At 44.6% G+C, this 16,621-nt stretch overlaps 2 protein-coding genes across 2 annotated transcripts in view; both read left to right on the top strand.

Annotated features, from left to right (window-relative positions):
- The first annotated feature begins 284 nt into the window (after positions 1-284).
- cfdp1 (craniofacial development protein 1) lies at positions 285-11,368 on the top strand. The gene is made up of 7 exons (XM_034535375.1): positions 285-583; positions 1,231-1,357; positions 2,175-2,409; positions 2,664-2,773; positions 4,676-4,798; positions 7,900-8,058; positions 9,325-11,368. Exons 1-7 carry the CDS (start codon positions 514-516, stop codon positions 9,413-9,415), a joined length of 915 nt encoding a protein of 304 aa, XP_034391266.1. The 5' UTR covers positions 285-513; the 3' UTR covers positions 9,416-11,368.
- Positions 11,369-13,302: 1,934 nt separating this feature from the next.
- bcar1 (BCAR1 scaffold protein, Cas family member) overlaps positions 13,303-16,621 on the top strand; it is a 78,697-nt gene continuing 75,378 nt past the window's right edge. Inside the window, exon 1 of the mRNA XM_034536018.1 lies at positions 13,303-13,744. Within this exon, the coding sequence (XP_034391909.1) occupies positions 13,733-13,744 (12 nt within the window). The 5' untranslated portion in view covers positions 13,303-13,732. The remainder of the gene's footprint in view (positions 13,745-16,621) is intronic.

Raw genomic sequence — 16,621 nt, 5'->3', positions numbered from 1 at the left:
TGTAAAAGCAAAATATCTTTGAGCATAATAATAAGACTTCGAATTTATATAGCGCTTTTCTAGACACTCAAAGACGCTTAATACATGAATAATGAACATAACATGTTGAAGTATTAAATGAACTTCAATGATCACACTCGCTGGAATCACTGCGGAATGCAGGTCGTCAATACCCGAACCTACCCTCCGGTCCTGTAGGTGGCGCTCATGCATTTTAACGTTGATGGTCGTCGCCACAGAATAAGACGTGCGCAATAGTGGAACCGTTTGACCCTCTGAGCTTGCCGTAGGACGTCACATTGCGATCCACACTGCAGAGACAGCGTCCCTGTTTCATACACTTCGCTCATTGAAGTCATTCGTGTCCGTTACACACTCGAAAGAGCAACACTTCAACTGTGTGTGTCTTTTACGAGCAGGACGTTGAAGCCAGCCAGGTTTACGTGTGTAACGAATGAGCTAACAGACCGTGTTAGCCCCCCATGTAGCGTCACGGTAAGCCTTCCCCCCAGCATGATGACCCATTCTGACTACGACTCTGACGGATACGCGTCTAATGAGGACGCAGACTACGTCCCATCAGGTGAGGCCGGTACACACCTGGCGGAAGGTTCTAGTGGGCTTCAATGCTTAACGTGTGGCTACTTATTGTCACGTAAAAGGAGACTGACGTCAGGTCCGCGTGCAGCCCACCAACGGGCCTCAGTGCGTTCAGGACCCCTATCCGCTCAACGGGACCCTCCGTGGAGACGGCCCCAGACTGCGGTCAGAACACGGGCATTTGTTCAGGTGCTCTTGCGCCTCCATGGCGAGGACCCAGACCGTTACACAACGCCGGTCTGCAGCTTGTTTATTTTAACACATGGTCCCGTTTCGTGGACTCGTTACGCAGCTGTGAGTCGGGTCCTCATTCGACACATTGTTTATTTAACGTGTCGGACTAACCCTCCAATTCACACGGAAGTTATGGTAAAGGATTAGTCACGTGCCACCAAATAAGTATTAATAATATCAATCTGAAGTGAATAAACTGTGTTTACATGACTTTTGATATGTTTCTAACCAAAAATAATCAGACATTTGTAGAACAATAACATGTTAAATCAAACCGTCACGGCACGGTTTTGCTGAAATTCTGTAAATAGTGATATTGTTATATAGATAATCTATACATGTGTTATTCAGCTGACCAATGCATGTTCAACTGGTTCCCTGTGCCCCCCCCCTCAGACGATGACCTCAGCGAGGACGACATTAATGAGTGTGAAAGGGAAGAGCCTCTGCACGAGGGCGACGGTGTGCCGCATCCCGGCGATGTCAGCAAGAAGAAGAGGAAGAAAAAGGACATCGGCGTGAGGTGAGAGGCGTGGTGCTGAATGTCATCCCGCCCACAGGAGCATTTTGGGGCTCTCGCACGCTCCTCGACAGTAGTCTGCAAAACCATGTCACACTCAAGTTCCCATGACAACCTAACAACCACTGCTGGGGTCACGGCAGCTTTCCGGACTACAAATGAGTGGAAACCCCCGATGTAGAACCTCCGAAACATTATACCTCTCCTCTGGAACGGCGTGTTGTTACGAGGATACAACATGTACATAGCTGGTTGGCTTACAGTGGCAGGAGCACACTGATGATTGACTCTGTATATACATTCTGATAATTTACCAATATGGGCCTCCCAGTTTCCCCCATTATAGCTTGAAGTTGAGCTCCAGTTTTCCCATTTAGTTAGTTTTTTGTATTGCAAAAAATACACAGTTTTCATATTTAGAAGCTGTAAAAAAAAGAAGACATTATTCTCTGATTTTTCTATTTTTCTCGAACACATTGTGTGTGACGAATGTCTGGGGGAAAAAGGCAACCAAATCAAAGATGGATGAAAAAATATATTTCATCTGAAACACATTCTATATATTCCAATGTGTTCCTATTCAAGAAGAAATGTAATTATCAAAGAAATTCAACTTGCATTGTTTCAATGATTATACGGCCCAGAAGACACGTTTGAGCTGTGTCTACTTCTGTGATGGAGCTGTTTCCACAGAGGTGCAGGACTTATGGGGGTGTGTGACTACCAGGTCTGACTCCACCCTGGTAGACCACTCCACTTACAATTTTTAATACAAGATAATGACCTTTTTATTTACTTATGCCCTCGAACAAATCCACAGGAAGAGGAAGAAAGGAGTCCTGAAAGTGGACGAGGAAGAGGGGGACGGAGGTGGAGCAGAAGTGGAGGAGGTGCAGCCGCTGCAGGAAGAGTGGGGGAAAGTCCCCGCGGTGCGGGAGGAAGACGAGGTGCGGCAGAAGAAAAAGTCCGACGACCTCTGGGCCAGTTTCCTGTCCGACGTCGGGTCCAGACCCAAAGAGGACACGCCCGCCTCGGAGTCTAGGACTGCGCAGAAGGTGAATGTGTTCTAAACTCGAATGTGCAGCAAAGGTGGTGCCATGTTTTCAAACCCTTTGAGGGAAACATCCCCAGGGCACTATGTTCCATCCCCAGATATATATCGAGGGTTGTTTGTTTTGTTGCACCCAAATCCTTTCTCAAAATATCAAGTGGATTTAACAATCTGAAGCACTCATTATCGAACCTCCAATCTTTTTCTACGTGTGTCTCTCGTCCCTTGAGCTGATTGTTAGTTTTTTTTAATCCTCAGGAGGATTCCGCAGAGTTGACGGTGTCTCCGTTGAGCACAGAAAGAAAAGCACCGGAACCGGCGACGGTCACCATCACTAAAGTGTTTGACTTCGCTGGGGAAGAAGTTAGGTGAGTCCTCTGAACCGTGGTACACGCACAACACTGTTGCCCTTTAATTTTGGTCCATGAAGATACAAGAGAAAGAAGTGAGTTTGGTAGTTTTTCTCTCCTGAAAAAATGGTTCCTGAGTTATTTTTTTATTCATCTGTGGAACAGGTGAGTCTCTTTTTTTTTTTTTTTTCATCTCTGAAAACAGGTTTGTGTTTGTTACTTGTGTTTGCCACAAGAGACTAAATGGGACTTCTTATTCTTACAAAAAATAAATAAAATCACCTGACAAAACGTAGAATTTAGGATAATTATTCTAAATCTAATTTTCTTCCCAGGAGAGAGAACAATTTAGAGAATGTCAAACTTTATCTCAGGGCTTCCTGGAATCAAAACGTTTTGAAGCTCAGTTAAATTGAAACTTTGTGAATTAAAAAGTAATAATATGAACCTTACAGTGAATACAAGCTCCTGGCATTCTCTTGATATTCTCTTTCTCCATACTTTCAGTATAATCACCATAAAGCCCAAACGAATAACTTCAGATGATCTTAAAATGTGTTTGTCAAACCGTTTTTCACATTGGCCAGTAGGTGGAGCCACCAACTCACACATAGGCAGGCTGGATGAGTAAATGCCATAAAGTAAATGTGTGTATATGTGTCTCATATTCAATCAGTTCCAGCAGCAACAGGACAAACGTTCAGCATGTTGTTCTTTCCGTCTGTTCGCACCGGCTGATATGAACCAGACTTAGGCCACCAAAGGCTGGACGGCGTGTTGGAACCAGACGCGGTGCCAGCTGTAATGGCTCGGAGCTGGCAATGCAAACCATGACGGTTGTTGTTCGATGGGAGCCACACAAACATCAACAGTGTTTCTCCATAAAACCGGCATAATTATTATTATTATCACTGTCGTATACTGTAGATCACACAGACGCCCACGCCCACCCCCACCCACCCCGCAGCCTGGATGGATGCTACTTATGTGGAGCACGTAATCTGCCGTCCTAAATGTCAACGTCTGAGCGGTCTTTATTCAGAAACCAGAAGCGATACCGGTTCAGCTGATTGATTATGCATGAAGCTGTGCTCTGTAATCACACAAGCATAAGATTAGCACACGGTTGTAAGTTATCCGCCGGAGCCTCGGTGAACGCCGCCGGTCTCTAATGTACGTTGTACGCGACTTGGCCATCTGCTCCAATAATGTGTGGCCCCGAACGCTTTATTCTCCATGGGACTGACGTCTTCCCCCCTCTCCTGAGACGAGACGCGCCCTCACCGAGCGCTCCGTGTAATTATGCCTGCATGTAATCAGCATACGTAACGGGGGAAAGCCTTTGCAGTGTCACCATGATGGATGCAAGTGGTCGTGGAGTCTGTTCCCAGAGGTTGTTCCTCATACAGCCTCCCTGTCTCATCCCCATGGCGGCGAGCGGGCAGATGTGTCTCTGAGTGTTGAGGGAGCGGCTGGCCTGCATCCTGTTTTATTCTTTACTTTTCAGCACAGAGGTTTAGCTGCAGCTCAGCAGCTGTGTAGATGAGATATGTGTTGATGGATCTTGGTCTTTTGTCCATGCTTTTCCTGTGTGATTGCACTCATTTGTTCAGGAAAGGACACATTCATTTTACATGTGTATGTTTATGTATATACATGTATGTGTATAGATATACATGATCAAAGTGCTGCACAAAATACTGAGCAGTTAATATTCACAGAGAAAGTATGCCTTTTTAAAAACAACAAAACTATTTATTTAGTTAAATACGAGTTGGCTGATACTGAGTCGAGTCTTTCAAAGGTCCCATTTGTTTCTTTCAAGAGGTTGTCAGTGTTTTCTGGTGGTGAAGGGCCAGTGTCATGCCCACCCTGTACTAGCTGTAGTATACTAGCACTGTGTCTGTGTCCCACTGTCAGGGTGAATAAAGTGGTATCGGCAGACTCCAAGGAAGCTAAGATCTATCTGAATAGCCAGAACACCAAACAGGAGGAGAGTGGAGACGAGGAGGAGGCCCTATCACCGGGGCAACCAGGCACCAGGTATGCACACACCTGTACACGTATACAATCAGCCCCGCAGAGGTGCAATATGTCGCCATGATCTCAATATTGTGATATGAGACAAGATATTGTCTTTAATTGTGTGTGTGTGTGTGTGTGTGTGTGTGTGTGTGTGTGTGTGTGTGTGTGTGTGTGTGTGTGTGTGTGTGTGTGTGTGTGTGTGTGTGTGTGTGTGTGTGTGTGTGTGTGTGTGTGTGTGTGTGTGTGTGTGTGTGTGTGTGTGTGTGTGTGTGTGTGTGTGTGTGTGTGTGTGTGTGTGTGTGTGTGTGTGTGTGTGTGTGTGTGTGTGTGTGTGTGTGTGTGTTCACATACTCACACACTCACACTAGTGTTTGTTGCACATTGAAGTGATGCTGTTATCTAACGTAGTAAAATAGCATAATAAGATATGGTGATGCAAAGTTTTGAAGTGATAGTTAGCCTCTACATTATTATTATAAATATTTTTTTGCGGTGCCGGCGTGTAAAACGTGAGTGGTTCGACCGGCAGCCAATCGATTGGTGCATCTATGGATTTTTATTTCTTTTCAAATTGACCAGATCTGTTCAACACCAGAATCGGACGTTTTTGATATCTTAGGAATCCCAAACTTAAAGGAAATCTACAACATTACTGGAAACACTTTCTTCCCAATTAACATCACTCTCATGCCAGTGTGGTTTTCATTCAGAGCTGGAGGGAGGATGTTGTTAGCCTAGCTTAGCATAAAGACTGGAATGAAGGGAAACAACATATTTACCAAAATGCTGAACATCATCAAAACATCTGCAGCAGTGGCGTTAAAGGTGTTTACCTGAGCTGGGGAACCGGAGACACCAGAAATTCTAACGTATGAAAATATTAAGAGTACAGATGGTACTAACTAACATTCACACACCGTAGAACAGCTACGGGAGACATTTGGGGTTCAGTGTCTTGCCCAAGGAAATATCGACGTGTGCTAGCAGAGCCGGGGATCGAACCGCCGATCCTCTGATTGAAGGACGACCCTGCTCACCACTGTGGTCGGAGTGAAGTTATTGGTCTCTTCATAGACAGGAAGGAAGTCTCAGTCTGCACAGGGACCCGAGGTTTAGGACCTAGGACAACCAACTGTAGTAGAGGAACTTAGGCCGTTGGTTGAAACACACTTGAAGTACTCCGGTACGAGCTTCTAAGGGCTTGAAATCATGGAATGCCACAATGGCCGAGGTTCATGTGATTCTCAACGTCCACTTCACGCTCCGGTGATGAAACGCTGTGGTCTCCAGTGGAACGTCATTACGAATGACTAATGGCTGCTTTCTAGAGACTCTCCATACTGGTTGAACCCCTTCACATTAGATATACCGTTCTCACAGAATACATACCATAATGAGCCTGGTGACGTGGGGGAGCAGCAGGGGTAACAGAATGAATGTCTGGTGATGAGGCGAAACAAACCATATCAGATCATTCCTGATCAGCAGAAATAGATTTTTAAACTCGATTCCAAACTCGATTGTTCAATTTTTTTTATTTTTCTCAAAAGAAGATGACACGGAAGTGCTAAACGGGTCCATTCCTTATTGTGACATTTAAACCCCATCTCACTGAATCAATCCAGTATGTAAAAGGGACTCGAGTCTTCTAAATTGGCCCACCTGACTGATGTGTGTGTGTGTGTGTGTGTGGTTGTGTGTGTGTGTGTGTGTGTGTGGTTTTCTTTTGGTTGACCACAGCTAGTATATTCTACAAATGCTAAAAAACACTACCGTCCCTCCAACACAAAGAGAACCACATGACTACTTGTTGAAAAGTGCTATCTTCTTATTCGCATAGTTTCATACCATCTTACTTTGAACTGAGCCTCACACATGCATCGTGTTCTGATTCGGGCACCACGACTCAGAGCGTGTTGGGAGGCAGACCGCTGCTTTTCCTTCTGGTGAAATCCGTTGATCTCATTAAAGTTTAGAACATTTCTGACTTGCAGGGCTAGAAGTGGCTATCAGCATGGAGCTTTAGAGGTACACTGATCAAGTTAAAGCATTCTACAGAAAGAATCTTGTGGAGTTGCTTTTGAGTCGAGCTCATACATTTTCATCTCTTTTGAACTCTCAAGGATGCGTGACAGTCGTTTGTTCCAGAAATAGCTGATGCTAAAATGTTTTTCATGCCTGTTCACTGAGATGAATACCGTTGGCTTCAGTGATGTGCTGCTGTTTTCGGAGCAGTTCCCGCTTTGTTCATGTGATACTTTCAAAGGGCTATAAATTAAAGTCTGGGCCTGGATGCCTCCACACGGCTTTCGCCTACTCCTGACATCACCAGGGAGGGGGGGCTGAGCCAAAAGCAGTGCCAGCTAACAGCACTAACGATGTCAACAGCGTCAATGGTGTTGACGGCAGTAAAGGTGCTAACAGCGTTATTTGGGTTTAGCTCACCATGGCGACCTGGCAGCACTGCATTATCAGTGGTAGCTGTCGGCAGTGATCAGAAAAAAGATTTATTTCTGTTTTGCCGAGTGGACAATCATTCAGAGGGAACACCTTATCTCTGACTTTGACATAGTTGTCTGATTAATTGACCAGTGTATTTTTTTTTTTCTACTCTTCATAAGAGTTTGATTTTGTCATAACCGGTAAAATAGCAATAGAATGCCAACAATTGTCTTTATTCTGGTTCTATAATTTCATAAATACAACAAACTATAGTTTCTGTGTATATATAATATGACTATATATAAAACAACTTTTTAAGCTGTGATATCAAATAGCTTTTGCGGCTTCGGACACATTTTATTTGGTGGAAAATAGGGCCAAATGTCTCTTTGGATAGGAAAGGTAGCCGACCCCTGAGCTATAGCCAGTGTGTGAGGCGTGGGAAGAAACTGGCCAACCATTTTAAGGGAGGGACTGTCATGCAGGAACAGATCAGCTCTGATTACAACACACACAGGAGTGTGACTTCAATGTCAGACATCACTCCACCATACCTCTGCTCAAAGGAAAGTAACGGTAGCAATTACCTTCAAGTTCCTGCCATGTGGAGCAGAATCGGGCTTTGGATAACGCAGCGTGCTTCTTCAGTGTGACTCAGGAAACTCTTCTGTCTGCAGTGCCAAGCGGACAGCAGGCATGTCCAGCATCTTGGGTCGCATGGCGTCAAAGAAACAGAAGATGAGTACGCTGGAGAAGTCTAAGATGGACTGGGATGCTTTCAAGTCAGAGGAGGGCATCACCGACGAGCTGGCCATCCACAACAGGGGCAGAGAAGGGTAAGAGACTGTGAGAGATAACACCAACACACTTGTTGCATCTTAATGAAGTAAAGCACTTATTGGTTGATTCAGATGTCAAGTTCTCACAAAGTTCTACAGGAAAACAGGTGTAGTTTAAAAAAACCTTACCCACAAACAATGAATATGTTTTAAGTGGATGTGTTGGGATTAGTAAAGATTGTTTGTTTGCCATAACAATAGTTATTCTGAAATCCGGTTGTGGATTCATCAAAGTCAGTCAAAATGTCACACATCGCTGAGTTGTGACATTTTTTATACTCGTGTGCAGCTGATATCGGACAATTTTAGCTTATCGCAGATAAATCAATATCCCTGTCTATGTCGGTTGCTAAGTAACAAGAAACTGCAGTACAGACAAATGCCAAAGATATGTTTTTAAAAAGCAATCTAGAGAAAATAGTTTTTCTCCATCCATCATCACGTGTAGATTTGACCACCACAAAAAATGTACTATATATAAAATACTAATAGTATTATTAAATGTTAGAGAACCATATGCAAAGACGCGAATGGACACGTAAACGCGATAGTCGCCTCATTAGTGTGAAGCTGTGAAAGCCCCCCGCCCCCCCCCTTGGTAACGTCGCCACAGGCGACAAGTTCGTAACACTGAAAATACATAAATATTGCAATACTTTCATTAGTGGGACGCAGACTCAATAACCATTGTAACTTAACGGGCATTTATTGAAATGGGAAATCTCCAAGATAGCCACTTAAAATTCAATAATCCGATAACGCTGACACGGCTCAACCAGTGAACCCGGGGGGGGGGGGCTGAGCTCATGATTATGAACATAAATGGGGAGGGAGACATTGATTTCATGCTTCAGTCTGGATGGAGGGAGGGAGCCAATCGGAAGACTGGCTTCCCCTCAGGAAATAACATGAGTCTGTTCTTTGCCACACACAAGCACACACACATGCGTGCACACGCGCACACACACATACACACGCAATCACACACATACATGCACACACGCACTCCGATAACATACTTAACATGTACTAACTTCCAACCAAGCAGAAGGATGGGGGCTAATTTAGAAACACTTAGGCACTCAAATCATTCCACACACACACACACTCTCTCTCTCTCTCTCTCTGTCTCTCTCTCTGTCTCTCTCTCTGTGTGTGTGCAGGAAAAGTTGCATAACTGCTTCCTGTGCTGAAGTGGAAAGAGGTGTGTGTGTGTGTGTGTTGAGCACATGGCTCCTATATTCTCTGTATTTGTGTGTTTAGGTACGTGGAGCGGAAGAACTTCTTGGAGCGCGTCGACCACCGCCAGTTTGAGATAGAAAAAGCCGTCCGACAGAGCAACACAAAACAATGACACAAAAGACTGATGCAGCTCACACACACACACACACACACACACACACACACAGAGAGTGGAACAGATGTGAAAGCTCCATGTATCTCGATTTCTTTCTCTCCAATGACGGTTTCGGCTCCCCCGGTGCAGTTGGCTCAAAGCGGCGGCTGGAGTCCATTTCAGGACGAGGGTTTTAATAGTGTGAGTTTGTAACGACGGGGTCGTTGAGTGTTTCCTGTGCTTCATCCACACGAGAACCAATTAGTGTCCACGCTTCACACAAAGAACTTTTTGTGGGGGAAGTGAGGTCCCTCTTGCGGCTCTTCTTCCTGACGGGGCTGATTTAGGAGTCAGTTTTAGGGATCAAGAATACATTCTAGTTTTGATTATTGTTGTGGTTTTGTCCATTGTTTTATTTTTTTCATTTTCATATAACATGGTACTTAATTTAAGTGGTTACGAACTATGACTAAAATATAACCCACGGTGAGGTAAACTGCTACCTTATGGAGGAAGGACAGTTTGGAACGGTTCAGACATCGGTCCTTCTCAGTTGGACTATCCAGAAGGACGTCAAAGCACACGGAGATGGGATCTTTCAACATATCCACATACAACGGAAGGTTACTCCTCATCTTCCGTGTGGTTTTTCCTACTAAAGTCGGCAGAACACGTCGCCCGTTCGGTTCAGGCAACAAACCCAGTCGGTTTAGGAAGAGAATGTTGTTTGGGTTCACTGAAGTTACGTTGATGTCTCCTTCACACGAGGAACGTCCTGGCTGAAAGGCGCTGTTGGACGGACCGTTGTACTGATTTAGTGTTGATATACGTCACTGGATACAGTACGGAAACATGTTGGGGTATATCTGTGAATCACGGTGCAATACTTGTAGCTCTTTGCTATGAATGCTTGATGAGACCGGCCTGACTTTTCTATGGGAACAAACTAAAAGCTGGAGAGGCCAACAGAATATGTTGAGAGCTTGAAATTGCATTGAAATTCTACGCATGCAGGCTTTAGAGGCAGGGTTGTTGATCTTCAAAAACAATTTGGCTATTTTTTTATTGAAATTCTTATTACATCCCGACAGCAATCAATAAATCAAATGCTCTGACAAAACAAACCCGGCCTTTTTATTCTGCCTGTGCATTCAATACCCGTCACCGGAGTCTTCCACAAGCTGCTAGCTTAACAGCCGGGAGTGCTAACAGCAGCCATGTTGGGTGTTTGCCTTCATAATGATAATTTTTTGGGGGGGGGTGGCTTCAGAGGGAGACCTGAGACTGACATGTCAGTGTTGCCGACTTGCCGACTTTCTCCCAAGATTTAGCGACTTTGGTAGCTGGTGCTTCTAGATACTTTCAATGGAAAAGAGTTGGCAATGCTGAAATGTGTTTTTCGGGTTGGATCATTTAAAACAATATTGCGTACTCTTGCTAGTTTGTGAGGATTACCAACCCTGCCTTTAATCCGCTGACGGGGAATAGAGGACGCTGTACCGGTCCAATATGTCCTTTTGGTTTGGTTACGTTCTTCCCATGGTTGAGTTTTATTGTTTTAATGTTCAACCAAAATCATGTTTTAGATGTCGTTCATTATGTTTTTGGGGGGTTGGTGTAATGCCTTTTAAATGTTAACATGTTCATACTTTGCAAACCATCATGGGACACCACTGACATGCATTCATACGTTCAGGAGACACTGTGCCGGGACATTGTACAGTGCACAGTACCGCTGATCGATACCACAACAGACGTCAATCAAACGTCTTATCCATCATATCAGGAGGACCACAGCGACCGCCCGTCCCTCAGGTGCCGTTTGCTTCGTCCTGCCTGTGGACAAGCATGGCGACGAAGCCCGAGTGAGAGGACGGATGTCTCGTTGGTTTGATCGTGGAGTCTTGGTGCAGCTGTTTATTCGTGTAAATATTAGACGTTCAATAAACACAAACGGATCCTTTTTAAATATGCTGGTTGATTTATTTTTGTTTGCAGAGATGTCAGACTGTTTGTTCTCTGGAGTAGGCCGTGAAGAAGCTCCGATGTGATTTTACCCCCGACGGCACGGATTACTAACGGATCAACACACAATCGTGTAAAATACGTTAATTAACCAAAAATCTACACTATTGAGATGAGAAACGATGAGGTTTAAGCGTTTAAATTATGGAAACCTATTTTATGTATCACAAATATGTTTATGATGGGTGGATGTGTAAAACAAAAACAGGACTTTAACCCAGGAGACCGCTGTTTGTGTTCTGTAACCGTACTTGTGTTGCATTTTTTTGGTTACGTTTCAATTTACAACACCATGGGGAAAATACATTGACTTCACATGAGAGTTCAGTTGGGGAATGTTAAGTCACGTTTTTGCTTTTTGGCTGGACCAGTTGACCCGGTCCCAAACCTTCAGGTCAGATCTATAAACATCTATAAACGTATTATGTATCTATGTTTCCTCGTCCTGGGGTGGCCGCGCTCCCAGGTGAGATACTCCACTCGGGACACACGAGATTCGGGATTCAGGACAACTGCTTCTGTCCCGAAATCGGGACGTCATTTAAATTCAGTTTATTTTGTAGAGCCCAAAATCACAAATTACAAATTTGCCTGAGAGGGACACCAGTGATGTAGTACTGGAGATCGGTGTGGGCCTCTCGCATGTCTCAAACAACCACATGTGTACTCAATCTTGCCTTCACAAAGGACTTCAAATGTCATTTAAACGCCAGTCAAGAACACTACTTTGGGTATCTCACTAAACTGTTTATTGGTTAATAGTATTAAAGACATGCATGTTTTTTGTTTTTTTTAAGAATAAAAATGTATTTGCAAAAAATGTGGCAAAAACTATTTTTAATGGGATAAGAAACATTTTCTTAATATTTGTAAAAATAGAATAAAACAGGTTATTTCGATAACCAAATCCCATTGTTTCACAGGCACAAACAGCTCTGGTGTTATGTGTGGTGAAAATAGCTGCTGTTATTCAAACCACAGCAGGGAGCCTGACTGTTCCTGAACGCATCACTCACACGCTCAACAAAAAGAGTGCTCAGCAGGGGCAACGCACGTCATCCTGGCCATCCATCCATCCCAATCATAACGACTCAGCTGTCTGTTATCACAGGTGTGTTTATGAATACCAAGCCTTTATTCCTTCCAGTGTCACTGCGGTGAAAAGTGATATCATCTGGGCCACATTGTTTAAAATGAGCAGAAACATGCAACTGATTCCAAGCTGATTGACAGCTAAATCACATTGTTGTGTTTTTTAAATAACATTGTAACTTTGATTAAAGAAATACTTTGACTGTTGTATTTGTAAACTGTACAATACTATTTGAGACTAGCCTAATAATAAATTTAGCTGTGGTGCGCTGAATTTTATATACAGTACTTTACCATATTATAGTGTATTTATAATATACGCAGTACAGTAATTTAATTTGTACAGTAAGTTACTGTGGTAAAAATTAAACAGCTGTACTGTGTTTTCAAACTGTCCGTTTCATTACTTTATAACCATGTAATAGATATGTACTAGTGACTTGATGTTCACTGTGGTGAATTACACATCCAAGAACGTTTCCAGAGTATATGTTTTCATATTAAAGTGTTAGACCTGTTCTTATCAGCCTACGTTTTCCTTTACTTTAATTGTTTTTGGCCTAGAGTAATTACAGTATAATACTGTATAATGAAGGATACCCTGGTTACGGCTCAACCCGTTGGTACGGTCCTTTTAAAGGCGTGTTCCAAAGGAAATGCCCGGGGTAGCCGAGCCTGCTGTGGCCGTTTAGAGTGCGTTGTAAATTGTAGGAATCATCGCCCTCCTGCGAGGCGGTCTCTTTAAGGCTGGACCGGATCAGACCGCAGCAGCAGCGGAGGAGGCGGTTCTCCTCGCCGCTCCCCGCACGGCGCAGACCTGTCGCCTCGTCGTTCAGCAGCAGTTATTCACGCTTCTGTACCAGGGCTCCGTGGAGGGAAGCGAAGCGGCGGCGGAGGGAGAGCAAAGGAAGGCGACGGAGGGCTGGGGGCACGGAGTAGAGACACGGCCGGCTCTGCTGGACGTTGAGCGGCCGCTCGCCGCCGCAGACGCGCCTCCTGACCCTCTCCATTCAACCCTCTCACGGCTGCATGTGTGCCCTTCGAGCAGAGTGCACCGCGGAATGGGCGAAGGGGGACTGACGCCCGGGGAGCCGTGAAGCCCGACTTCTGTTGGGGAAGTAACCTCAGCATCTGGGGGAGAGAAAGAGAAAGGAAACCAGAAGACCACCGGACGTTTCCAAAAGCCAGGAGCCCGAGCAGAGCGACAGCCCCAGCGCCATGTCTCTCCCGGTGAGTAGACCAAGAAACACGTTCACGCCGTGTCTCATACGGTGTGTGTCCACACGACGGAGCGATACTTGGCACGCTCAACCAATTGACAGCTCTTCTACACGCACACGCACGCACGCACGCACAGTTACTCGCCAAGCAGCACTTCACTTATCAAAATGACAACTTTTAGAAATGCTATTAGCTAGCTGTCATGACGAGTGTAAACCAATTCTTAAAAAGGTGCATTTTATTGGATTGTCGTAAGTGAGCGGAATTTGCTGAAAAACCCGGTGACGTACGACTGGCACGCTGCCGCGTCGCCCCGCTAATTGGGCACACCGTTTAGTGAGCGCTCTTGGGTCTGAGGCCACACCGGGGCCGGGGCCGGGGCCACACCGGGGCCGGGGCCACACCGGGGCCCTCACGCTATTCTCGGCAGGCCCCGGCCTGTCAACACGGCCTGTCAGCTGGTGTTACGGCGCGCGCGTGTGTTTGTGTCGCGCGCAGCCGTGCTGTTGTTGTGCTCGTGCTTTATCGCATTCCTGAGGATCGGCCTCACTAAACTCCGCCTGGAGCTGTGCTCGCGCGCGTGCGCGTGTCAGCCCCGCCAGTGTGTGTGTGTGCGTGTGTGTGCTCGGCTGTAGGCCACAAATAGAAAAGGGCTTCCATTTATTGTATTACTCCCATTATTAGGAATGCAGGGCATTTCCATCGTTAGTCACATCCGAGAACTGATGATTTCCACAGTCCTTGAGTAAGATATTATTAATAAATAATAATAATAATGAAAACTCTATTTTTTAGAGTCTACCTGTCCTGCTCTATGCACTCCACGTAGCACTGCTTTATTATAACCTGATTCATTGCTAATAGTTTACACGGCTCAGAATGGTTCCTAAACAAATGGTGTTTAAATCATTTGCTAATAATCTTTTATTTCTTCATACATGACAACATATGGAAACAACAATTAAAACTACCTTTTCATTTCACACGCCTACAGTTAATTTAGGCTTAGTAGCCTATTTGCTCTGCTGACTGTTGTATTTGTAAACTGTCCAATACTGTTTGAGTCTGAGGCCTAATTATAATTTTAGCTGTGGTGCGCTGAATTTTATATACAGTACTTTACCATATTATAGTGTATTTATAACATACACAGTACAGTAATTTAATTTGTACAGTAAGTTACTGTGATAAAACCTTTCAAACGGTCCGTTTCATTACTTGATAACCATATAATAGATATGTACTAGTGTCAATTAGATTGTAAATTGCAAAAAATAATAAAGAAACATAATTTTTTTCCAATAATTATCATCCGCTTGCACACATGCACCTTTTTTTAGTAAGAAGTGAATCCACTGCACATAAAACATGTGCTCAGTATCATTTTCATGTCAGTCATCATGCTGATTGATCATATTGTAAGAATTGACTTCCCCATGTTGACAGATGATCAAAACACAGTGCACGTAACGGTCATACCTGTACACTGTACGGTTTTGTGTCTCAATGCATTGGTGAGATTACTCGTTCTTTCGCTAACTGGCTGATCAAAAAATGTAAAAAGCCGCTGGACTTATTTTTCGGCACAAGAACCCCCCTAATATTCTGTCACGCCTGCGTCCGCAACACCAAGACAGCGTCCAGCAGTCACACAATAGTGACTTGACTATCCGTGAAAAGAGAGCATGTCATCTTCTGTAACATACATCTAGACATCTAGCTGGGGGGGGGGGGTAGGATGTGTTCTGACTGCCTAAACTTGGCATTCAGATATTGGACCTGCTGCCTCCTGCTATTCCACAGGACACACTGGAAAGGCGTGTGTGTGTGTGTGTGTGTGTGTGTGTGTGTGTGTGTGTGTGTGTGTGTGTGTGTGTGTGTGTGTGTGTGTGTGTGTGTGTGTGTTTCAAGCCACACAGGGTTTGGGATGGGGGGGGGAGCTTAGGGTTGTGGAACACAAAGGCAGAAACTGTGATGATGAAAGCGATGCGCTCAAAGCATATTGGATGCATCTAGTGTGTGTGTGTGTGTGTGTGTGTGTGTGTGGATATCTTTTCCCTAAAAATACAAAAATCAAAAGAGACAGCAAAGTGGGACCGACGGGCAGCAGGTGGGGCGTCTCCTCGGCGGGGAGGACGTTAAGTAGGTCTGCATTCTTCTCCCAAGTTGGTCTGCTGTAGTTCCAAATGGTGCTTCTGTCAACGGTTTTACTAGTTTTTTAAAAACAAGAACATCAGCCTCCTGAGAACTGAACCGTAATGTTTGAAGTCCAGCGGTTAGAAAACGGTTCATTGTTGGAGAAGATCAAGTCCTCGCTGTGGGGTCACCCTGAGAAATTCAAATCCACGTGGGGTTCGATCATACAATACTTTGATGAATTGAAGAATCTCTCATTAGATTCATAAGTCGTTTCTGTGGCCTTGGACGGTTTTATTCATTTATCTTGAGTTATTAATAATGTAATGTGCTTTTTGACAATAGAGGCAGTGCGATTTGTTCTGTGTTGGGGGAATTTGGGGGTAGGAACTTGAAGGAAAATGACATGTGCAAGTATGACTGTGTGTACTCTGTGCTTTTGAGAACAGACATAATTTATAACAAAAAAAGAAACGGTTCAATGTAGCTTCTGGGGCAACGTCACATGAACATGGCTGATAACGCCGCTGGACACCGGAGTGGCTTCCCACCTCCACACGTAGGCGATGATGGGATTCAACGCAAGCACAGAACGCAATGTCAGCAACGCTTGTCATTTGAACCAATAATCAATCACGGCTGATGAACCAACGGGCCATGAGATGATTGGGTCTCGTGACTGATGAGAGCCAATCAAGTAGCGAGGTCTCCGTGTCTAAGAAGTGGACTTGGTCACCCGTTGGTTTGTGG

This window comes from Cyclopterus lumpus, chromosome 6, assembly GCF_009769545.1.
Source record: "Cyclopterus lumpus isolate fCycLum1 chromosome 6, fCycLum1.pri, whole genome shotgun sequence".
NCBI classification, from domain to species: Eukaryota; Metazoa; Chordata; class Actinopteri; order Perciformes; family Cyclopteridae; genus Cyclopterus; species Cyclopterus lumpus.
This window is presented reverse-complemented; position numbering and strand designations above follow the sequence as displayed.

What these genes read in the sequence shown, in the direction of transcription:
- cfdp1 (XM_034535375.1), top strand. Translation starts at nt 514, where the DNA reads ATGATGACCCATTCTGACTACGACTCTGACGGATACGCGTCTAATGAG. An exon ending in AAAAAGGACATCGGCGTGAG is followed by an intron (nt 1,358 to 2,174) that starts GTGAGAGGCGTG and finishes ACAAATCCACAG; the next exon opens with GAAGAGGAAGAAAGGAGTCC. An exon ending in TTCGCTGGGGAAGAAGTTAG is followed by an intron (nt 2,774 to 4,675) that starts GTGAGTCCTCTG and finishes TCCCACTGTCAG; the next exon opens with GGTGAATAAAGTGGTATCGG.